At 44.1% G+C, this 24,772-nt stretch overlaps 1 protein-coding gene across 3 annotated transcripts in view; it reads left to right on the forward strand.

Moving 5' to 3' along the window:
- The window catches only part of LOC105699960 (unconventional myosin-XVIIIa), a 146,718-nt gene that overhangs the window by 36,306 nt on the left and 85,640 nt on the right, over positions 1-24,772 (forward strand). The window contains exon 1 of one of the 3 annotated variants that reach the window (XM_012425636.2): positions 18,712-20,601. The exons of the other annotated variants lie outside the window; for them this stretch is intronic. Within the exon in view, the coding sequence (XP_012281059.1) occupies positions 19,765-20,601 (837 nt within the window). The 5' untranslated portion in view covers positions 18,712-19,764. Of the gene's footprint in view, positions 1-18,711; positions 20,602-24,772 lie in introns of those variants that run through there. 3 annotated transcript variants of the gene reach the window in all.

The raw sequence follows: 24,772 nt of genomic DNA on the forward strand, positions 1-24,772 counted from the left end.
TCACAAACCGCTATTTCTTGAACCTGATTTCCCATTCTTTAACAACAAATAATCTAATCTTCGACAATGTAGGTCGGACTTTGTTAACTGCGAGTTATTGCAATCTCGATCCCTCATTTGCCCTAGTTTCGCGTTCTTTGACAAGAAATAATATCAAATTCGGCGATGTCGATCCGACCTGCAGGTTAAATTACAGCTAATCAATCGAAATCCGTATTGGCCCTTCGAAGTACTCGCGCCTCGTGCAATTGACTGTGAGATTATTGCAATCCTGTTTGCCCTAGCTTCGTGTTCTTTGACAAGAAATAATATCAAATTCGGCGGTGTCGATCCGACCTGCAGGTTAAATTACCGCAAATCGATCGAAATTCGTATTGGCCCTTCGAAGTACTCGCGCCTCGTGCAATTGACTGCGAGATTATTGCAATCTCCATTTTCCGTTTGCCCTAGTTTCGCGGTTTTTTATAAGAAATAATATGAAATTTGGCAGTGTCGATCCGACCTGCAGGTTAAATTACAGCTAATCAATCGAAATCCGTATTGGCCCTTCGAAGTACTCGTGCCTTGTGCAATTAACTGTGAGATTATTGCAATCCTGTTTGCCTTAGCTTCGTGTTCTTTGACAAGAAATAATATCAAATTCGGCGGTGTCGATCCGACCTGCAGATTAAATTACCGCAAATCGATTGAAATTCGTATTGGCCCTTCGAAGTACTCGTGCCTCGTGCAATTAACGGTGACGCCCTAAGTGCAGAGTGCCGTTTGTCACGCTCGCGTTAACAGTGGATAGCACGGACACACCAACGTACAGCAATTACGCCGATGACCCACCGGTGCGGCAAATTGGCACAATTTTCCGCGTTAATGCCGAATGTAAAAGCCAGGCCGCTTCCTCGGCGGCAGAAGGGCGGTGCCGATTGCGTTCCGGCCCGTTCGCGTCGCGTAAGAATAAACGGCGGTGCCCGTGAGAAGTGCAAGAAACCTCGCCACCAACAATGGCCGCCTATTTCGCAAAGGGTTCCTCGCTTTCTCTCTTTCTCTCCCCGGGACGCAGGAGCGCCGCTTTAATTGCGGATAATTGTCCGCGCTTATCGTTACGACCGATACGCTCCGATTATCACGGCCTGGCTTCAGGGTGAACAGGTTACGGACCGGTGCGAAGTTGGCGGCGAGTTCTTCTCCTTAATTGTTATCTATAGCACTGACAACGATCGATAAAGAACGTTCATGAGAGGGGTGGAAATGACCGAGTCGAAATTTTATAATCAGGACATTTTATATTTAAGGAACAATAATGTGAGGCTACTTAAACATTACGACTTAATTCGGCCATCGGTGGTATTTTTTAGTTTATTCTTTATTCATCTTCTTATCCAAGGAAACCTGGTTTACGATGTACTGTGTTAAGCTTGGTAGCAATGGGTCGTTGTTACGTATTCATAGTGGATGTGAAATGTGTTATTTTTTTCTCGTTTCCTCTTACTTTCTGCGTGACTAATTTTAATGCATATTGTCAGTGCTTGTGAGATCTCTGTATCTGCTTGAAAATGAAATTTCGTGAATTTTAAGACGTGAGTCAGGACCTCCATATTCACGTGTTAATGTTTCACATTATTCGGTGCACCCTGTTTGGAGAAAAGTTTTATAAATATTTTATCTTATATATATGTTACGGTGAAACACCGAAATCTGGAGAATGTCGACTTTCACCGGTGAATGTCAACATTCACATAGTCGCTTAGTGCATGTCCGAAATATTTGCTAAATACCCTTATTTCTGACTTACACCGGTAAATATTGACATTCACCGGTGTGTGATTGTCGACACACACCGGAGAGGGTCCGAATGTACAACAATGTAATGAAATATTCGATCTTTCACCGACGTATATTTGGTACCTGTTGACATTCACCGGTGAAAGTCGACATTCTCCAATTTCGGTCATCCACGGTAACATATATATGACGCTTTTATAATGGCTTAATTGCTGAAAAATATCGTTACGAATTAACCCCTTGAATCCTACTTCATGGTATTTTGAGGTACATGGGAAATTTTGTACGGTGTAGGGATCGATGGTATCGGATTTGCGATGACGTAGGGTACGTGCCGTTGAGCACCACTGACCTCTTCCGCGTGCGGAAGGCCGACTTTAATCCGTCACACGTCGCACTCTCTTTGTCGCGCCCCCGAGGGCGCGGACCTGCTCCGCGTCGACGGATCGAGCTTCCCCCTCGCATGGCTTTCAAATTGGATTTCGCACAGCGTGCCTTTATTTCGCGCCGCGGCGACGCGTTGCGGTGACGCCCTTGCCCCATGGCACCCTCCATTCGCCGTTTCCGTCGTTCCTCTCGGACGACGGAAACGACTCGAGCGATCGTTTGCCGGCGATTCGAGTCCCACGTGCACCAGCCCCCTGTCGATAAAATACCACTCGAAATGAGTCCCGGAATTGATAAAACAATCTGGAAGTTCTGCCCGAAGAGGTGCCCATAAAGGGAACTTATAGGGATGCTGTTTCCCTATGATATCCTACTTTGCCAGTTTTCGGTGCTTCTGACTAATGGAGAAATTGCATATGAAATGTATGGATTGCATGTCAGGAATTCAAACCTGAGATATATTTGCCGCTCTATTGCGCTTCTGGGCGCGAAACGGCTCATGAAACTGTATTGTTTGAGACTGGACTGGGATCACTTTCAAATCCATGATAGAATTCTGGAGTCGTAAGACGAGAGAGTGATCTTTGAAAGTGGCGCGAAATATGAATGTCGTACTGTGGTGCTTTCTCTCTATGTTAGATTTTTTTTATTGTTTTTCTTTGGTCGTTTTTGGAAATGAAACGGAAAGGTTACACGTTACATGTGCAGAATGATTGCTTGATAGAAATTCAATCCCTAAATATTGCTGTCTCTTAAAAGTGAGGGGAGTATGAATATCCATTTAAACGTGATGTGAAACCGACGGCGAAAGTCGTGCGTTTGGGAGCATCGGAGAAGCAGAAGACCTCATGTGTGACGATCTACGTTTTGAAACTAATCTCGAATATCTTCAAAATTGACGCTAAAACCTCGGAATTTTAAGACAAAATATGAATCTATATTTGAACGTGGCGCGAAACCGACGGCGAAAGTCGTGCGTTCGGGAGCAACGAAGAAGCAGAAGATCTCGGGTGTGAGACCATCTACGTTTCGAGATTGATCTCGAATTTCTTCAAAATTGACGCTAAAACCTCGGAATTTTAAGACAAAATATGAATCTACATTTGAACGTGGCGCGAAACCGACGGCGAAAGTCATGCGTCCGGGAGAACCGAAGAAGCAGAAGGTCTCGGGTGTGAGACCATCTACGTTTCGAGATTGATCTTGAATTTCTTCAAAATTGACGCTAAAACCTCGGAATTTTAAGACAAAATATGAATCTGCATTTTAACGTGGCGCGAAACCGACGGCGAAAGTCATGCGTTCGGGAGCGAAGAGGCGAGACACCGCGGATGACACGCGGGGCCCACGTTGCGGCATGAAGAGGCGCGCCACGCGATCGAGGGGTCCGAGACGGAGAGGCTCGGTCGGTAAATGTCAAGAGAAGGCGCGCGAGTCGCCCGGCTGGAGTCACGGGCACGAATCGGGTCCGCTTTATTCGCGAAGGCTCCGTGACGGGCATTAATGGGGGACGGTGAATCGGCGTTATTAAATAGCCGGTCTTTCGGCGCGGTGAGTTGCCATGGAACCGCCGGCTTTTGAGGGTGAACATTCCCGCCGGTACTTAATCGCCGGTACATGGAGTAATGTCGTAACGCCGCCTCGCTACCGGGTGATTAACATCTACAACCTTATTTCGAATTTTCATCGTTCTCCGCGCTGACGAAATCTTTTCTTTGAGGTCGAGCTCTGGAAACTGAAATCATTTCCATTTTCAGTTATCGTCTAAATTATTTTACCACTAGCTCGCAATTTTTTTTCGGCGAGATTAGTTCGTAACTGGGTTTACATTTCGATGGTGAAACGACTTTGTTCACGAACTTGTTCGTGCCTATATACGGAAGAATGGAAACGGTTATTCTTACGTAACTATGCGTAGGAGTGAAATTGTCTCGAAAAATGTGGATTGAAATCATAGGATGAAAGCGATTCTTAATTGTATCGACGGTTATGCAAGTATGTGCATTTACTACTGGTCGGTATGGTAGTCTGTTGCAATTTCTTATGCGTGATTTACCAGTACGGATGGTAACTGACGCGTTCCGGTAAGGTAGCGTATTCCATAGAATCCGCCCTGTTGGTAAGTCAGGGATCCGCAGAAATTAGTTTTCCTCACTTTTCGGGTTCAACGAATTCAAATATTTTTGCAATTATTCCTCCCTTTAATATTTACGTAATTACCAATTTTCGTTTCTGAATTTCAGATAGGGCAATAGTATTTAAATTTAGCACGCGTATTATCCTTTACCAACAGACAGTCGACGATCGATAGAGGTTCCGAAGGTACTCACAGATGGTGTTCTAAAATCTTCTGTTAATATAAATACCGTGCCACATAGTTAAACTACATTACCGACGTATAATTATAACGCAAGAATGAATAATTATTATAATTTCAATATTACATCCGACACTTCTTAAATCACTATCATTTTATTAATAGCCGCAAAAACTTGAAGCAAACAATTAGACTGAATTTCCTTAAGATGTTTATTACGATATTATCTCAACACGTTACATTCATCGTCAAATTATTTAACCCGGAAGACTTATACATATTTATTAGTTTTTTTTTATAGTCATTTTACGTAGTCATCACGAAGTCTAACGAATTCACGAATCCCGTATTTCGCGTCAGGTGTACAAGAAAGGAAAAAAAAAATCGAATAAAATTAGCTAGACTGTGTATCAATGTTTCATCCTATTGGAAGTACCGATAGAAGTGCCGACTTGTTAACCGGGACCATTGTCCTCGACTTACATCTTGTTACATCGCGTCAATGGCTATCAACTTGACACATCAAGTCGCACCTTAAGATCGCGCAAGCAGCCGGCAGTCATTGCCATGTTGCGCATAATTACGCAACCCGGAGTCCTTTATTTAATCTATGCTAATAGGATTAGAGGTCTCGGATGAATGCCGATTTTGTATCCTGCGCGAAGGACGGCCACTTACGGGAATGCCTGCAGGAGAGATGATAAAACGAGCGGAGAAAAATCCTCCTCGGCGAAAATCGTGGATATATGCATACAATGGTACAACTCTGTAGCAATTGCAGACCCGAAGACCGGTTCCGCAATGTCGACGCTCGCGAGTAGCGCAAACCGAAGTGACAATGTCCGCTATAATACGCGTGCCGAGGATAATCCTGAATAAATTTCGTACATTGAAAATGGCGGCAGGATGCAAAACTTTTGCAGGACAATGCATAAAAATACTCCCCAAGCATCGAATTTTTGCGAACTTCCAAGGATAACAAATCATTAGAGTACTAATATGCAACTGTTTATTTATACGTCCCCCCATACCTTGAAGTCGGAGCTATACCTTTGTCTGAAATTTCGAACTTAGACTTTTCTTATTACGTGCATCCATTTACTTTTTGATCTGATTATAAAAGAAATAATTATTCCGTGGCCGCTACGCAAGTCAAGTTAGAGAGAATTATTAGATATTAATTATTCCTAATTGTACTTTGCGAAATGCTCAGAAAAAAAGAAAGAACGGTTACGTGAATTCTGTTAATACTAAAATATAAAGATAAGTTTTTCGGTTGAAAAAAGGAAAGACTTGTCACGTTGTGCAATTCTACATTTACTACCACACGTAAGAAGCTTCACTTAAAAAATGTATAATCAGTTATTAGTGCAATTAAGAAGTGATCGAATTAAGTAGTTATTTATTTCGGGACGAGTCCGGGCGTGTTTCGCCGATTCGAGTCTCGATAGTCCTAAGGCAGATAATTATGCAAATGGGTTGTTTTTTTCCTATCCTAGGAGAGTGGGAGAGAGGAGAAAGTCGTTCCCGTAGGCCGAAGATCGGCAAGGACGTAACGAGCGGATCGGTGAACGGAAGGAACAGATGAGTCACGTGGTGCATCGGCTCGCCCACAATGGCGGCGGCCGGAGTGACGTCACACGTCGGCTTTCTATAAATAACGAAATTCCCTTTGAAAAAGAAAGGAGGAAAGGGGAGAGAAAAATGTCTCTCCCACGCGGGACGTCTTCACCGGGGCTCGGTTTGCTCTTTTGCCGATTTGCATAACGACCTCTCTAATCCCGCGGTGCTGCACGCTGGGCGTAAAAATTTATTCGTTCACGCCCGTCCCTTATACGGAGGTAGATCATATCGACGATATCTCGATTACGCGCCACGTTTACGACCGATATAAATAAAAGATCTTCGTTTACTCGCGGAAACATTTTTGAGGATTTTCTGTTAAGAAATACATAAAGTAAATCACATAGCTTAAGGGGATGTGAAAGTTACATTTGAGGGAACAATCGTTAGCGAAACTTTTCTCCGACCTGGGTATATCGATTCGCTTCAAACTCCACAACGTGATTATGCCGGCTATAAGAAAGGTCCTGGCATCCATAAGATTTCATTTTCCACAGAAAATTTCAAAATTTCAATTAACAAATTTTTAACACATTGAAATTTCACGGGTATTAAGACCTTCCTTGTAGCCTTTATATTCACTCTGAAAAGTTTGAAACGATTAGATGTACCCAGTTAGGAGAAAAATTTCATAGACGATACGTCTTTTACGCCATTTTCATATCACCTTAATTTTTAGTCGCTTGATTCTAAATTCAAGATGGCGGATAGTCTCATGCTGAGCATTTTGGTCCAGGCATTATGGCATTTGTTTGTTATTCAAAAATTCTATTAGGGAGATTAATTCATAAAGTAAGTCTTCCTTTACGAATTCAGCTTTAATAAGAAGATAAGTAGTATTACAATTTTATATACAGGAGGGACATATTTTTGGCGTAATTTTCAGTCTCTTCATTTTAGTTTCAAGATGGCGGCGAGACCCACGTTGGCCATCTTCGTTTAGTCTTATCCGGGGCATTACTCGCAGAGAGCGATCGTTTACATCGAGTTCTGCCCGAGTGATCACGGGGTACGCATTCATGTCATTGTGGCACTTGTTTATTTAAACTCGCGCACGTGCGCCGGCGGATTAAATGCGCGGGTTAAACGAGTCGCTGCAATTGATTCAATTGCAGTGTATGCAGCGCCTAGTTTCTCTCCGTGCGCGTGCACTGCACGTTCGTTGAACGTTTTACCTGTTTTCCTGGGCAGCTCCCCACAAAACATTTATAATTACCCCACCAACATTGATTAACGTTTACACCAATGTAACAATGTTTCAAGGTCACGATGTAAAATTGCAGCGGTTCTCACCTTGCAACATTATAAATTCCGCGATCAACTCAGAATTCCGAAAATAATTCCGTGGTATTCTTTTTCCAGTAAATAAAAATCAAGTAACATTATGTATTATCGTCGGAGTCCATTTATATCGACATTGATAAAGGAATAATGATTTTTGGAATTTCCTTCCAAATTCATTTCCTCTTTTAAAGAAGAAGGGATTTACCTTCACGCTTCCAGATCGTCTGAAATTTAATTATTTCTCCTTATTTTCATTATTGTGCCTTGTAGAAAGTCAGTAGCCTTCGAAATCTCGCCACGTGCGTAGCGACATGCCGCGTGAATTCTACAGGTTTGTCCGGGAATTTCTACAGGTCGATACCGATCGGACAATCGGCGCGAAAGTTGCGGAAGAGTTTTCTAGTAACGGGCTTTTCGATCTACTTTTATTATCAACGGCCGATCGGAAGACATATCTGGACCCATGTTTCGATTGTACGTTAGGGCTTCCTTTATCGTTCCTCCACTTACCTGTATCCGCGGGCCTCGTGTATGAATGCGCCCTTATATTACACTCGGCGTCCCATAAACATCGAGCGCGTGTACTTGCGCGGTACTTGCTGCGCGCACCACCTCGCTACCCGTAATATCGACATCGACACGAATCCTATCTAACCTCATAAGCCACGTTCCTTTAACGTCCCGACTGCGCCCCAGATATGCGGATCTGCGGTTTCGACGCTTGTACGTGGACGATAAAAATACTCCCCTCGATAACAATGCCCGCAATAATTCCGTCTTATTACTGTTTACCGGTCGATATCGAGACCAGGAAAACGCTTCGATCGATATTGCACGGCGGGGAAGTTTTATTGAAATTTTATGAGAAAGAATCACATGTTTATCGCAACTTCCTGTGACTCGATTTCAGACAATAATGTTAATATTAATACATTGTATAGGCAAGTAAAAGTTGCACAAAAGTCCAGGATTAATCATCTTCACAGCGTAGGTCCGTAAGAATTGTATTGAAGCAAATAATTCATATTTATTAATTTTTTTCCCATGTTTCGATCGATAGAGTTTCGCGACAAGTACTTTTTTAAGTTCTGCCGATTCTGAGGTTTATGATATTTTTCATTTGTTCCAGGTAAGTGCATGGAGAGGAGTTGTTGAATAAGGTTACGGGCATAAGTAGTGAGTACTGAAAATAGTTATGGCTCTTTTTTTTTCTTCTAATATTCTGAGAGAAAATTTATGCATAGAATTTTGACGGTTGTGAGAATGTTTGCGGTCCATTCCGGAGGTATTATTTTTATCCAAAGTGGGTTTATGTCAAATTGAAGTCCTTTCGCAATGCCGGCGTATTTTCGGCCGTCATTACAATGGACTTTTATGCAGAGTGCATGGCGTCCATTGAATCATACGGTGCGCCTCTATGGTTGTGTACGAGTCTCGTTTAAATGCACCGACACGCGATGTATATGTCGTTTCAAGTAGAGTAACCACCAGCCAGTCCGGTTACTTCTTTGGAGGCATGAGTCATGCATTTATCGCCGACAAGTCGATATTCGATTGGATTTGCACGAGCTTAAAGGCCCGTTCACCCCGATCTCTATCCGATGTTTCGATGGCGAGTCAATACCTTTCGATCCCCTATATATCCACCCTAAACATATGTTCTACCCCAATAAATAAATTATCAAATTTCACTTCAACACGTCACGCTCTCATCCGAATTCTTACAAATCTCTTCGCGAATGAAAATAACGTTCCCTTGTGTGAGTAGAACTTAATTCAGAATTGCAAGTAGCGCATGGAGAAGCGAAACGAGAGCGAATATAAGTAAAGGGAAGCTAGAAGGTGAGGAAGTAATGGAGGTGGCGAAGGTGGGACCATGAGGCTGACTTACGGGCAATTGTTTTCCATTGGTAGTTTAGATAATCTTTATATATACTTAATATGTTTATATAGTTTAGATAACGAATTCCTAGATTTATCCGCATATGAGAGGCGTCTTGACAATTTTCAATAATTCAGAAGAAAATGTCAAAATTAGGAGGCCCCATATACTCGACCGGGCTATTTTTCTGATGGTACATTTTCATCCTATATTTTAATTGTTTTATTGTTAAGTTGGATTAAAACTCGCTTTACGTTATTTAGAACTAAGTGGTCTCGTTCATCAGGAGCGTGACTTCATTTTGATCGGACGTCTGATTCGCGCGAACTCGAGGAGCCCCTTATAGGAGGACATGTTTTCGCTCGGTCTGAGAGAAATTGGAACGAGCCGTGACCTATGCGTTGGCCGTTTCAAAAGTAAAATTACGGCGAGTCGGAGATCCCATTGGCTGCCCACGCGATTCTGCGACGCACAAGGTCGTTAACCATATGGCGCTCGGCTGGCGAAGATTTCGCAAGAAATTCACGGGGCACCGCCCTGTCTAGTTACCCAAAAACACGGACATGCCTTCAAAAACTTAAAAATACCCCCGACACTTTTCTCCAATCCTAACATCTTATTAAGTAAATAAACCAATACCGAAACCTTAAAAATTCCCCCCAAAAATTATTATCGATGAATAATAAACGACGAGTTTGAGAGAAAAAATGGCGGACATAGTGGAGCGGCATTTTCCGGATGGATTTATTTTCTCTACTTGAATCTTCATTTTTGAAAGCGAGTTAATTCGTGAAATCAGAAATGTGGAAAGGAGTGGGAGGGACATGATTTATTTTCATGCTCGGTTCGCGTTAATTAGCATTTTTTAAAGATTTTTATTATCTTCAATCCACTGGACACCGCTCTGTCTAGTTATCCAGAAATACGGACATGCCTTCCAAAAATTGAAAATCACATACCGACGACACTTTTCTCCAATCCTAACATCTTATTAAGTAAATGACTCAGTACTGAAACCATAAAAATTTCCCGAAAAAATGTTTATCGATGAATAATAAGCGACGAGTTTGAGAGAAAAAATGGCGGACATAGTGGGGCGGCATTTTCCGGGTGGATTTATTTTCTCTCTTTGAACCTTCATTTTTAAGAGCGAATTAATTCGTGAAATCGGAATTGTGGAAAGGAAAGGGACGAAAGAGGTTTATTTCCAAGCCCGGTGCTCGTTAATTAGCATTTGTAGAGGATTTTTATTATTCTTAATCGCGGTTTAAGTAGGAAGTAGTCCTGTCTTTTTCGGGCCAGGGTTGAGGATCCTTTTTCGTCGGTTTCCCAGGACCGCGGCGCCGGCTTGAAGTTCAAGGCACTCGGTCCAAAAAAGCCGTAAATGAGCAAATAAGCAAAGGGGCATTTTTTTCTCACCGTAAACGCTCGATTGGCCGTAAAGCCGGGCTTCGCGGTTCGCGGCAGTAAAAATGATCGCGGACGCGGATCATAAATTTTGTGGCGACCTGCGCACTTCCACCTGCGCAGGACTTAAGGACTCGGCCTTACGTGGGCTGTCGATTCCGACGTTTTATTCGCGGTACTTTTTTCTCCCACAATGTCTTTTCTCAGGTTGGATTCGGCTGTCGTAAAAACCCGGGACACTCGACGTGCAAGATAAATATAGGCATAATGGCGCCGTAATAGGCGAGCGGAGGCTATACCGTAAAAGAAAATAATGAATAAATTATTCGGGCCAATAAAAATTGTCGCCGCATATTCGGTTATGCTACTTTCCGTCAATTTATCGCGATAAAAGAGTCGTGTAAATTAATGGCTTGATCTCCAACGTGTCGAAGGGACATGCCACACGGCATACCTCGGCCGCGCAACAATCGTAAGTCACGAGCACGGACATGAAATTGCATGTACCCAAGAATGCTCACTGGACCGAGAAATTTCGTTTTAGGCGAGTATTTCTAGCGTGGAAATATCACGGCTTTAATCTATCGCCTGTAGGATGGAAATATCCAATAATCGTTGAAGGAAACGAGCAAGATCAGTGGCGCTTAGTGTTCCGTCACAACCGAACTCGACGCGGAACCACAGATTGCGCCATTTCCAATTGAATTCAAAATTACACGCGGTGTTCAAAATCCCTTTGAAAAAATGAAAGGTCAGTAAGAAGAATTATGCTATTACCGATAATCGACGCTGCTCGCTGGGGAATAATTTAAAGTAGGTTTCCGCTCTATGTAGACGATCCGCCCATTTCACGTGGGCGAATCGGTCGAAGACTTCGATGCCTGACCTGGTTCCAAGGCTTGTTTTATTTCATTGTTTTCTTGCCTTTGGTCTATTATTACTGTTTCTTACCGAGCTTGAAGTGTATTTTTGCTTTATATACGCCGCTCAAAACCCGCTCGAGGCAATGAATGATTAAAAAATGTAATATCAATGATAATCTACGTTTCATTCCCGGGGATTTAATTTAAAGGGAGTTTCTCTTGTGCAAATCGGTTGGAGACTTAAATGCCTGACCTGATTTCAGGAAGTGTCTTTTATCGTTACTTTTTTGTTTCCGATCTATTCTTTGCAATGAAAGGCAAAAATAGATTAAGGAATTTAATGTTAACACTAATCGGCGTTTCGTTAATCGTGAAATAATTTAAGGCAGGTTTTCACTCTGAGACTTCAATGCTTGATCTGATTCCAAGCAATGTATTTTTTCGCCATTATTATTTTGTCCTTTGTCTGTTATCGCCATTTAATAATATTAAACATACAATATTAGCATATTTGGCGTACAAAGGGCATTCGAAATCCCTTCTAAAGTGGGAAAAATCGATTAAAAGGCTTAATATGGATATCAATTGATGTTCCGTTTATCGTGGATTAATTTAAAGTGGGTATGCGGAGGATCCGCCCTTCCCACGTGGGCGATTTGGCCGGAGACTTCGATGCCTGGCCTGATTCCAAGCGGTGTATTTTTTCGCCATTGTTCTTTTGTCCCTCGTCTATTGTCACCGATTTGGAGATGAGAGGCGTCGGGATGCAGAGGGAGGGGCGGACTGTTATTCGACCCAATGACGTCAGCTGTCGAAATTAATAACGAAAAAGGAACTTTTTCACCGGCCGATCGATCAATCGGTCCGCGGTGAGATCATCGATGCGATCGTGAAGGATCGTGTCGGGCGGCACGCGTTCTGGATATCTGAACACCGGCGGAAAAAGTCGCGAGTCGACATGTAAATCGATACTGGCGATCGGGACCGATCGATTGATCGGTCGGCCATTTCCATGAACGGAGGCTGCCGGTCGGCGGTCTTGCCTTCGAACGGTGATTAATTTGCAAGCACGACTGGCAGCTTCCGGGGAACTCCGCCGGACTGGGGACTTTTCTGTTTTTTCTCCTCTCCGCACCTGCGGAACGCACGCGTTTCGCGGTTAACCGCCTCGCGGCCGCCTTTTTCCGCACGCGCGAAGTCTCGCGAGACTCGCGCCTTTTTACACCGAGGTCGCACTTTCTTGTCCCTGTAACGATATTCCGCGGAAATTAGTACTGCTAAAAGAAAAACAAGGAATACATTCATGAGATTTGATTCAGAGGTTTTTATTCAGATACGGTATACTACATGCATAATACACGCGTAAACAAATTTAACGTACATGCTTTATGATTCTACAAACAGCATAAAAATTATTTCCGGTAAAATGTGAAGTTAGGAATTTATTCATGAATTACTTTACAATGCGAATATGGAGGCTGTAAGCAAGGTCCTGACACCCATGAAATTTCAATTCTTTACAAAATTTGTTTGTATATATTTCAAAACATTTTTATACAAAATGAAATTGTATGGGTGTTAGAGCCTTCTTTATAACCTCCATATTAACGTTGCAAAGGTTGAAACGATTCGGTACACCCAGTTCGGAGAAAAGTTTAATGAACGATTGACCTCTCCGATGCCACTTCCGCACCCCCTTAAGAAACATTGCATACAAATCGAGAACACCATATCAGACTTGTAATCTCAGTATAACTTTGTACTTAAAAAATGTACGAAATCTCGAGACGTTTTTTATGAGGGTATTACGGAAGCATGGCGTCGTGTAAATTCGCGAATTTCGGGATAAATCATCGAAATATCGTTTATGTGATAAAAGAAATAACGACACCCAGAGTAGTGGTGCTTCGCGAGGTTATGTATGGAATAGCTTTAGAGGCCCGTTGTAAAAAGTATTGCCAAATAAAAATCCGAAACCTATTACAAAAACGTCCTTTGTTCTTCGTTTCGTTTATACTCGAGGTGCGCGTTAACAATTTTACTGCATGCGAGAATTTTACGGCGATGCCGGCCTCGATCGGTTGTTACGATTTAAGCCCGGCCTTCGCGGCCAGTACGACACGTTCGTCATAAGATTTCGAACATTAACGGGGTTTTGATTATAATAATTTCAAGAGATATTCTCGAAGATAAGTCCTTAACTCCTTTCGGTGAATGCCTCGTGTTGGGATGTGCCGTTCCCGAGGAACGATTTGGCTGAGCGTACCGAGGCAATTGCTGAATAATTTTCATACCCCAATTCTCTGAACCAATCAGGAAACTTTTATATGAAAATGGGCCTCGTTAAACGGGCCTCGTTGAACGCCTCTCTCGTTGCATCCTCGATGAAGTAACTTTCCTTGGAGTCTCGATTGCAGTGACAATATTCTTCCTCCGCGTTGCCGCTCGATGTTTACATTGCACAATACCGTACTTGTGCAATCCGTCATTGCCTTAATATGTCCTCCCAGTATGAGAAATTCTAAAATTTCATCCCCGCGTTAGCCTTAATGTGAACTTTCCTAATTATAACCTAAACAGTCTAATCTGATCTAAATGAAATCCGAGTTATCAAAGGGATGTGAAGATTAAGGGGATATGAAACTGGCATCTGAGGAGTCAATCATTCATGAAACTTTTCCCCTTGGTGCACCGCATCGTTTCAAACTTCACAACATGAATATAGAGGCTATGAAGAATGTCGCGATACCCATAAAATTTCATTTTTTACATAAAATTAAAAAAATGTCTATATATAAATTAAATTAAATTATATTTCATGGGTTTCAGCACCTTCCTTATGCCCTCCATATTCACATTGAAGGTTGGAAACGATTCGGTACACCCAGTTCGTAGAAAAATTTCATAAATGAGGCCTCTTTCATGACACTTTCATATCACCTTAATAATTTTAATCCGTCTTTTTAACCTCGTGGAGTTATAGAATTTGAACAATCAGTAAAATCTGTATATTTCAATCTCCTGAAATATATTTATTAATACAGTGTTCATATTCAGAAGAACATGTCCCTCGTTTTCCGCGTTGCAGCGCGCGATGCAGGTCAGCTGAGCCTGTCTCGGTGCAGTTCAGTCTTGGTGCATGTATGCACTTCGCGATGCACTTACATTCTCGTGCTTGTCCTACTGTCCAGTCTCCAAAGCTTGCTGACTAACTTACTTTACTCGGATTATAATTCTGCGGGTTCTTAAAATAGACTTTGCGAGGCTCCGCCACGCGCGGTGCGTGCGCGTAAAGAAAGGTGCGTTTCGGAGCTGATTTGTGCGTGGGTCGCGAAAGTAAGTCCGACTGTTGACTTCTTATGAAAGCGCGTCCATTCGGGATAATAAATCCGATTACACCGATACGATAAATTGCCAAGACGCAATCGAAGATATCTCCACTGAGGAGCTCCAAATAAGTACGAAGATAATGACTCCAATTAATTACACTTTTAAGAATCTTCTTTCGAGATTAATCTTCAGTCTTTCTTTTTATCTCTTGAGAGAGGAACAAACTTGTGGATATTTTGCGATTTAATAAATTCAATTAATCGATTAATTAAATATAAAAGAGATGAAAAGGGTTTTTCATTACGAAGGAAATTGACTGTGTCAATTAATTCGTCGTGTCAATTGCGCGTGTTTAATCGCCTGCGACGCGTTGGTGGTCCGCGGTATTTCTGAGCTTCTAATTTCGATTCCTGTGGTCGTGGGGAATGAAAAGAAAGCGGAACGAGCTTGGGGCGAAGAAAGATTTAAGCTTTTGAAAAGAGTAAACGTTCCAGCCGGGTCACCATAAGCCGAGTCCAAAAATGTCGAAATTAGAATTTTTAAGGAATTATAATGTTGAGAATTTACAATTGCGTGAATGTATTTAAACGAAATTTCTCTTCCCCACAGAAAAATGATTAATGACACGGAGAAGACACTTTTAAGAGTTCCCTTGGCAGGTGGAAAGTGAAAAAATCTCATACGATCCTCAAATTACATTGCCTAGCTTATAGAAGACTGGTAATGGGCACTTATCGCGGTATGTAAGAGGTGTGACGATGTATTTAAACAATTTCCAAGCAGCAAGTCGGGAAGAATGTGAATGGACTCCTGACGGAGATGGTGCAATTAGTTTTACAAGCCGGGTATAAAAAAATCGTCCCCTGGGCTCGCTGGAAAATGCAGATTAATATGGATCGCTGATCCGTACAAGGAGGCCAATAATTATGTCCTTGGCACTTAACCGCGCTCGTTGACGGGGCACTTAATAATTAAAGCGCAAAGTTTGTCTGGTTTGCTCCGTTACGTATAATTCGTGGCTGCGCGTAGCAGGGTAGGAAAATGCAACAGTTTGGCGGGAAAAAAAAGTCTGGTTGAAGTTAAAAATCACCTAGAGAATCCTCGCGTAATCCTCGGACTGTAACACGGAATGAGTACGTGTGCGATTTTTATGCAGATATGGCCAAGAAGGACGACTTGGGATAGAAGGAGCAACACCTCCGGGAATTTCATTGGCGTTACTATAATCGCATTAGAAGGAGAAAATCGCAGCCGTGGTTGAAGTCCTCGAGAAACGTCCTGCGAGGGTGAGCCGATCCTAGAAAATCTCCCAAGGCATCCATGCGATTCATCTAAATAATCTTCGTATTCTTCCAATAAATCTGCAATTGAAAAATTCTATCTTCAGGGTATAAACAGTACTGTGTACTTTAGAAATGCACCCCCGAATTATGCGTTACGCTGCAACGTTGGGGAACCTCGAGCCAGTGATGGACGTCCGGTTATTTCGGTACCAGCGTCAACTTCAGACGATTCACTATTAATGTTTCCGTTTGTACTTATAAATGGTCCCCTGACGGCCGGTACTCCCATAAACTTGGACAAAACGAAAATTATAGTAAACAAAACATCTAAAAGTTCCGACTTGTACAGCTGCTGAGAAAAAACTTTAAAGGTTCCAAACTTGGACGGTTCCAAAAGCCCCATCAAGTGCCATCCCTAAAACATAGACGCGTTAATAAGCCAAGTTCAAAACGCGGAATTATCTTATCCAAGTTGATAGGTCGTTGGCTTAGATTCCTTTATATTCAGCCCCGTTGTCGACAAGGAATTAATTCGACCTATGTCGAATAGCTGCTAAGAAGAAACTGTTGAGGTTAAAACTTTGATGACTATTAAGCCTCATTGACTTTCATATCTAAAACGAGAACACATTAAAAAGTGAAATTACAAATGCAAAATCAAGTCGGTTAAATTGATCAATTACTGGACCCGGCTTCTCTAGGTTCAGTTCCCCTGGTGATTACAATTAATTCAATTATTCTTGTTTAGCTACCAAGAGGTTCTAAACTAAGGTGGCTACTAAGCCCTATCAAGCGTCAAGTTCTTAAGACAACGGTACATTAAATCGTCAAATTAAAAGTGTAAAATTAAATTCCTCAAGGGGACAAGCTAATGAATTAGACTTCTCTAGATTCAATCCAGGTGCTGATTGGGAACTAATCCGATTTTTTTCTGTACATCTACCAAAAAACTTCAGCAGTTCCAAACTAGTGTGGTCACTTAACTCCATTAAGCGCCATTCCTCAAAGATACATAAAGAAATCAAATTACAAATGCGAAATCGAGTTGTTTAACCCGAGAGGCTGCTAGACCAGATTCCTAGAATCAGTCCTGTTGCTGATTGGGAACTAATTAGATTTATCCCGTATATCTACCAAAAAACTTCAGCACTTCCAAACTTGGGTGGTCACTAAACTCCATTAAGCGCCATTCCTCAAAGATACATAAAGAAATCAAATTACAAATGCGAAATCGAGTTAACCTGAGAGGCTGCTAGACCAGACTTCTAGGATCAGTCTTGTTGCCGATTGGGAACTAATTCGACCCAGCCTCTGGTGGCTCCTCGGTGCCCGCTGGCGGTGTGCTTCCGAAGAAGTAGGCAGCGGCAGCAGAGGCCAGGCAGAGGCGGAGGGAAGCTCGAGAGGGACGTGGGCACACGCCTCTCTCGCTGGAGTCAGCCAGAGTCAGACTGCCGAGTCGCTCGAGTGTCTCGAGTCGGTCCGAGTCAGTCGGTTCCGGGGCTCCGATCCGCGACCTGTTCGTCGCGTTTGCCGTGCTGACCGGCCTTCCGGCCAGCGACCGTGGCGCCGACATCGCTGTTTGCCTAGTAATCACTTTGTTTGCCCGTTTCCGCCCTTTGGCTCGTTGATCGTCTAATTAAACCGTGTTGGTCCCCGTCACCCGGTTTCGGATGTTGCTCCATCAGTCCACGATATCGTTCATCGGCTTTGCTTAGCACACTGCAGCTCGCTTCCGCGTTACCGGATCTGATTAACCAGCTAATTGCACTTTGGCATCATCAGGAAACCGGTTGATTGCCCTTTGGCGTCATGCCCATCAGCTGTTCCACTCGCCCTTCATTCCATTCATAGCTGATTGGTGTTCGTTGCTGACCTGGACCACCTTCTCGTCTTATTAATGTTTATTACTTTTTTGACGATATCGTTCATGGAATTTACGCGTTACTGGGTTTAATTAACCTGCTAACTGCACCTTGGTATCATATCTATCAGCTGCTTCGTTCGCCCAGTATCCCATTCAAAGTTGTTTGCTGTTCATGCTGATCTGGGTCAGCTTCTCGTCTTATTAATGTTTATCGGTCTTCTAACGATATCATCAGCTTTGATCAGTACATCGCAGCTCGCTTCCGTGTTACCGGATCTGATTAACGAGTTAATTGTACTTGGGCATCATGCTTATCAGCTGTTTGCCCTCTATCCCGTTTAAAGTTGTTGGATGTTCATCGCTGAACTGAGCCAGCTTCTAGTTTCAATAGGGTTTTATTGAATTTTAAATACTTTTCTTATATCTCGTTGCACTTTTTAACGGATTCATTTTTCCTACAGTTTGGAAGCGTACTTGTGACATTTACGATACGCCAATCGATCTCGTTGGGTGTTCAATTCCTCATCTTTCAAGCCATAGGTGTAATCGCCGCGTTTGCCGATCATCCACCTCTGGGCCACTCGTTGCATCTTATAGACCTTCCCCAGGTTTCCTAGACCCTCCAGGACTCTGTAACCGTAACCCGTAGAACCCCTCTAGCCACTCGGACTGGTCCTTCAGCGAGAATGCGAGGGAAAGGGTGTGAGACCCTCTGCAAGTGCGTCGAGCCTTCCACGTGACGGTGACACTTGCGACGCCAGTCGAGACTCCTTCACCTGTTCCCCGAAGTCGCGATTGCGCACGAGCCGACCATTCACCCTCTGCGACTCCCTTTCAGACAGCCGAGGAGGTGCTGGAGCTTTTCTCTTGCCTCTGAAAGCCCTCGGGGATCCGGAGGCCGAGGAGTCTGGCCAGTTAGCGCTTAGCAACCGAGACGACGTGGTTCCGCTGATGAAGGATTCCAACCAAGTGTTCCAATCGCCGGTTTCCTGATGACGTTGCTGCAGGGAATCTCCATTCCACGCCAGGAAGTAGGGATGCCTGGAATCGAGATGCCGAGTTGAAGCACCACGTGATATCTGGCTTCCAAGGAATCGAGTCGGTGATCATTAAGTCCATGCCGAAGGGACTGGGTGTTGGTGGTGCGGGGCATTCCAGCGAGATTTTGGATAAGGCTAGGAAAGGTTCCTCAGTGGAGAGAAGTGCCTCAGACCTGGGGAAGGGGCCTCCTCTAGTGTCTGGACAGGACGAACTTTTTTGTGGCTGGTCATCCAGAGGGGCTCGACTGATTTACAGCTCCTTTTAGCTGTTATCTTCGCAATCGTCCACTCGTTCCGAGGTTAAGTGTCCCTGGATTACGAACGTTCCCTAGACGTTAACGGTCTACGTGTACTTGGGGAACTTCCTGGAACCCTCCTGCTGTACCATCGTCACGTACAGAGTTCCCTCACGTGGCAAACGAAATTGGAGGTCTATTTTAAAACCCCGTGGTTCCTTTTCACAAAGAGCGTCGACGGTATCCAGGGTAAACCTTGTAATGATGAGTGAACTTGAACTATAACTTGGATCCTGGATAACTATCAACATCCATCGTTAGTTTGACCTCCATGATCAGACTGATCAGCACTTTGCTCCAGATGCTTCGTTCTTCTGGTACCAAATGAGCGTGTCCTGAGGTTCTTTCGAGGTTGCCTTCGTAGGAGAGTCCAGTTTGACGAACGGAAGTCCCTTCGAGGGCGGCATTCAAGATGCCGGCCAACAACATCAACAATGTCCACCATCACAAAGCGTGTAGAGGCAAGGCCCATGCGAGTGGGATCGCCAAGCAGAACAGTCGCGCCAACTTTCAAGCTGCTCGTCAGCAAAGTCCCCTGAAGAAGGAGGTCAAGTCCAGCCCATCCAGCAGCCCCATGAACGGCAGTGAGTCCAGCAGGAAGCTGAGCAGGAACAGCATCAGCTCCTGGGAGTACAGCGACAGCGACAGTATGAACTCTTCGGAACATGGAGCGGACACTTTGCAGGATCCTGCCAGCAATATGATCCGGAAAATCGATCGCGTCCTGAACGGAATGGACCGAGATAAGCCCAGGCGATCGGACTCCAGCATCAGCGATCAGAGGTCGCCAAAGAAATTCGGCAAGAAGATGTCGCCTTGTAATGGCCTGGAGAAGCGGTACCGGAAGAGGGAGAGCTGGGCCGACACTCTTCGGGGTGGGATTCCTACAAACGAGCGGTTCAAGAAGATGGAAGATGGCTGGGACGACAGCAACGTCATCAGGAACCCCAAGGAGAGGAAGTGGCACAGAATCACTGCCGAGATTGAACAACGTGGTCCTGGGGATGTGGATTTAGGGAACGTCTTCCAGGGCAGGAAGGGCTGTCTGCAGAGCATGAAGAAGACCCTGAGGAGGACTCGGGATGGTGCTAGGAAGCCTTTGTACGATGTCGTCGAGTGGGAACAGCTATTGGAAATGGCTCTGGCTAGGAAACTGGCGAGTAGGAGGAGCAGGGAACGGGGAAAGGAACCTGGACTGATGAAGGATCTGGAGGCACTCCTTGAAAATGGGGCGCCACTAACCGATCAGGTGAGACCCTTTTCTGGTGATTGGATCGTGATGCTGGTGTCTTGAGAAAAGTTATAACATCCATTGTCTTCTAAATGCGATAAAATAAAAAAGAAAGGATAATATAAACACATAAGTATTAATGTAAACACTAGAAGCGCTGGTCACTATCACGCCAGGATGTTGCGTAGGATTAATATCTGCGGGAATATAAATTCATGGGCCGCCAGATTTTATTAATAAGCTAATACCGAGAAAACGGACAAATTACACTGCAGACTGGAATACCAGCCAGAATCACAATTTCTTCATGAAATTTCATGAGTGCTTTTTGTCCTATTTGTTAGAGGTGCACCGCTTGGCAAACCTTCATGAATTCTTTAGTTTTTACAACTACGCTTATTGCTCATCGTCGGAAAAGTCGGGATTACTCGTTGTTGGGTCTTTTGGAGAAACACGAGGAAGTAAAAGACGTGGGGGATAAACAAAGGACCCTGGGTCTCGGAAAAGGGTCCAGAGAGGGAAGCCTTTCCCTCTCAAGCCCGAAGGCAGTATTAGTCGAGTCCTTGGCTAGAAACGCCAGGTTAGACGAAGCCGATAGGCATTCTAAGGATCGTTCTAATGACGCCGCGGTAACGGCTGAATTAACGATCCCTCGATAGATCGACTTGAACCGTGCTGCCTCGTGTACACCACCCGTAATCGTATGCTAATCCCCCTAATTACAATAATGCTGGGCTCAATTCGAGCATCGAGAGTTTCTCCAGGACCTCCTGCGCTGCGCTTGCGCGCGTGCTGAGCCGCATGGCAGCGTGCGAGCCAATTTCTGGGGTTAATAGTTAATCCTCCGGTTTCCTTTTTCTCCATCTCCGGTTTATTTTCGTCCGCACATCGTTTACATTAAATGCAAATGGCGAAAATAGAAGGAAACGCCGCGAAGTTAATGGGTCTGCAAGGGGGTTCGGGATTTTTCGAGTTCCACGATGGGGTTCCACTTTCCGCGCTCGTAGGGAGCAAGGGAAACGGGAGATGGGATGTCGTGGAGACCCAAAGAGGCCGAGGAGAGGTGAAAAACGAAAAAATAGCCATGGTCTAAATTTGACCCCCGACTCCACGCGTGGGAAGGAGAGCAAGGGAGAGGCACACACGTGGCACGCGGAAAATGGCCGCTTAAGGATCGCGAGCTCCAGTTTCCTGGGCAATAAATTACAATGCATTAGGCTTTAAAGGAGAATCCGAGGCCGACGCACGTCGAGGAGATCTTGGCCGAGGAGTTGAGCGGCCTGGTAGGGAGTTTTTACTTGACAAAGTCAATGGTAACGATCCTCCCCCTACCGATGCTCCTCCACTATACCGTTACTTCCCTCGCTCTGAGAAAATAAATAAATAATCAAATAATTAATTCCTCACACCCCAAACAATGATTCTCGAGCACATAGGGCTGACAGCGAAGTCTCTCAATGAGGATTAATAAAATAATCGCCGGTTTACTTCGCCAGGATTTTTAATCCTTGACATTGATTTAGTTAGCAAATGCCCCTGCTGGAGAATTTTTTAATCGTACGCGTAAGGGAGCGCGTTTTCATTAAATTTTATTTAACGAGGTTTGTAACGCGATATTCCTTCCAATATTGCTGAAAGCCATATGGTAATTGCGGTAGACGGTGTCAAGTCGGGTACGGTTTCGTCAGCGTTTAACATCCCGACAGAAATGTCGCTACCCCTTTTTTTATGACCGCCGTAAACATAAGAAATTAACGCATATGAGCGCTGGCGCGTACCGCAATTCCCAATAATTATTACGCAACGCGTAACAACCTCTTCACTTCCTTCCCTGACTCTTTTCGGTCAAAATTGTCTTTCCCTTGGAGGCGCGTCAAATTAAACGACGGCGTTAAACCACTGCCCCGTGTTTTAACGCGTAACTTTACGGCAATTAATTATAATCAGCCGAGGGACATAACCTCCTGGACGGCCGTCGCCGTGTCCATGGGGAATACGTAACTTGTCCATTAACGGCATAATACAACGAGACATTGGCGAGACAATGGTTCATGTACGCTTGTTAAACTCGGCCACGGACAGCCGTGAGATAATGGACCAATGGCGAGCGCGACGCGGAAGTTGGGTTTCGGGACGGGATGCAATTTTCCATGTCATTCGCGAATTTACCCCTGCTAATGGAGGCAGAACGAATTGCCGGCAATTATTGTCGGGGGAATCGTTTTGCTACGAATTATTAACGGTGACTCGAAGCCGAGACTCGTGTGTCATAATTTCAGGCTAATAATCCCAGCCGTTATAATTTCCAGTACTTTGTTTTTCCGCAAAAGAAATTGCGAGCGATCTCAGGATATTCAAGAAAAGTCTGATAATTCCCGTCACGTTATTTCACATTTAATTTTCACGAGAAAAATTGGGAAATTTTCTAAGAATTTCAAGCCGTTCTAATAATTCCCATCGTTGCGTTTTACGGTATCTTTTATTGCAATTAAAATCAGATAAATTAAAATTCTGGGGATTGGAATCTATAGCAGGTAATCGGACAGGGTGTTTTACTTCAAATTTACATCGAGGAGATTTAATTTCGTCGAGTGCCTCTGGCAAATTTTAGGGAGAATTCGAAGATAGGGTGACGAGGCTGGACAGAGACGGAAACGTAATTCTTTTCCGGGTTATTTGCGCGACAGTGTCATAACCGGCGGGCAGGTACACGCCTATGTGTACCCACGCATATTTAATTTTATTGTCAGCTCCTAAGACGAGAGAGCGCACTTTCGACTCGGTCGTAAGTTCCCTTAAGGACGTCCACACGGAATGTAGTCGGGTCTTCGCATCGGGAAACACAATAGGGTGCAGTAAATCTCGAAAATGACGCAAGACGATTGGCCAATCTCGAGCTTCTTGCATATGTACTTGGGCTAATGAATAATGTAGCGTGCTCGGGGTTTCGTCGTTTAGAGATGCGTTTAGCGTGACTTAACAGAAGTCACCGGACTCGGGCTTAAATTATTTACATCCACCACCCGCGTGATTAATTTACACCGCGTACTCGAGTGCGTGTCGCGCGAAATGAGAATGCACGGAATGCGACACTCGGTGCACTCCTGCATCTCCTTGATGCAGCGACTGCACGGAAACGAAATTAATTAGGTTGCTATAATGTGTAAAATAAAAAAAAAAGAAGAAGAAGAATTCTTTATCGGGTCAAAATGTACGTACTGAAATAATATATCTATTTATTTGAGTAAATATTGAAATTCAAGGTGTGAGTGCAAGTCCGATGCACCGATGCAGTTTCATGCGGCTCATTTCGTAAGACAGATCTCGGCACGTAGAAGGCGATACTCGTTGCACTCTTGCATATCCCTGGCTCCATAGAATATAATGAATTTTGTGTTAACATTTATGTATTGAGATAACATCTATTTATTTGAGTAAACATTGAAATTCAAGGTGTGAGTGCAAGTCCGATGCACCGATGCAGCTGCATGCGGCTCTGTCCGCGGGACAGATCGTGAAGCAACCGATTGCTACTCGAGGTAGTAATGATTTGGGATTGAGAAATCGGAAAATCGAGTGTTTCCAATTCGCCTTGCAATTACAGAACATGTGCACCTCTCCGGAGCGGCAGTCCAGGAAATGGGTTCCGATGCACTCCGCTTCGTTCGTAATTTTGCGTGTATCCGCCATTTTCATTTCGAGCCTCCCAGCTTACGTCTGGTGTTATTAAGAGTTTCTTCAGCAGTCTCGTTTTTCCCCCCTGAAAAAGTGCACGTGAAATGCAGGGCACAGCCGGATGCCCGATTGGTCTCGCCAGTGGCCATGCATCGAAATATGTCAACATTGTCTTTATGGCCGGCTTATGCAGTTTCACGGCGGTCCGTTGCATAAGCCGCTTTACCCCGCGGTGGTTAATGCCACGTAAAGATCGATAGATCGATAGATCGATACCCTACACCCGTTCCGTTGCTACCGAGCGGGCATGTTCTCTCTTTATCCTCGTCGCGTTCCGTGCACTTTCCTAATCAGTGCCTGCAGCTCCTGCACGTCGGCGAAGTGATTACGACCCGTGTAAATATTGAGCTAAACGATGCAAATGGCCGAACATTTGTCTCGTCGATTTGTGCCCCGTCGAAGCCGTTACTCTCGTCCGGCGTTCGTTAGGAGGGTGCAAAAACCAATCGCGGTC

This window comes from Orussus abietinus, unplaced genomic scaffold (genome assembly GCF_000612105.2).
Source record: "Orussus abietinus isolate OABI.00-Male unplaced genomic scaffold, Oabi_2.0 scaffold176, whole genome shotgun sequence".
NCBI lineage: Eukaryota > Metazoa > Arthropoda > Insecta > Hymenoptera > Orussidae > Orussus > Orussus abietinus.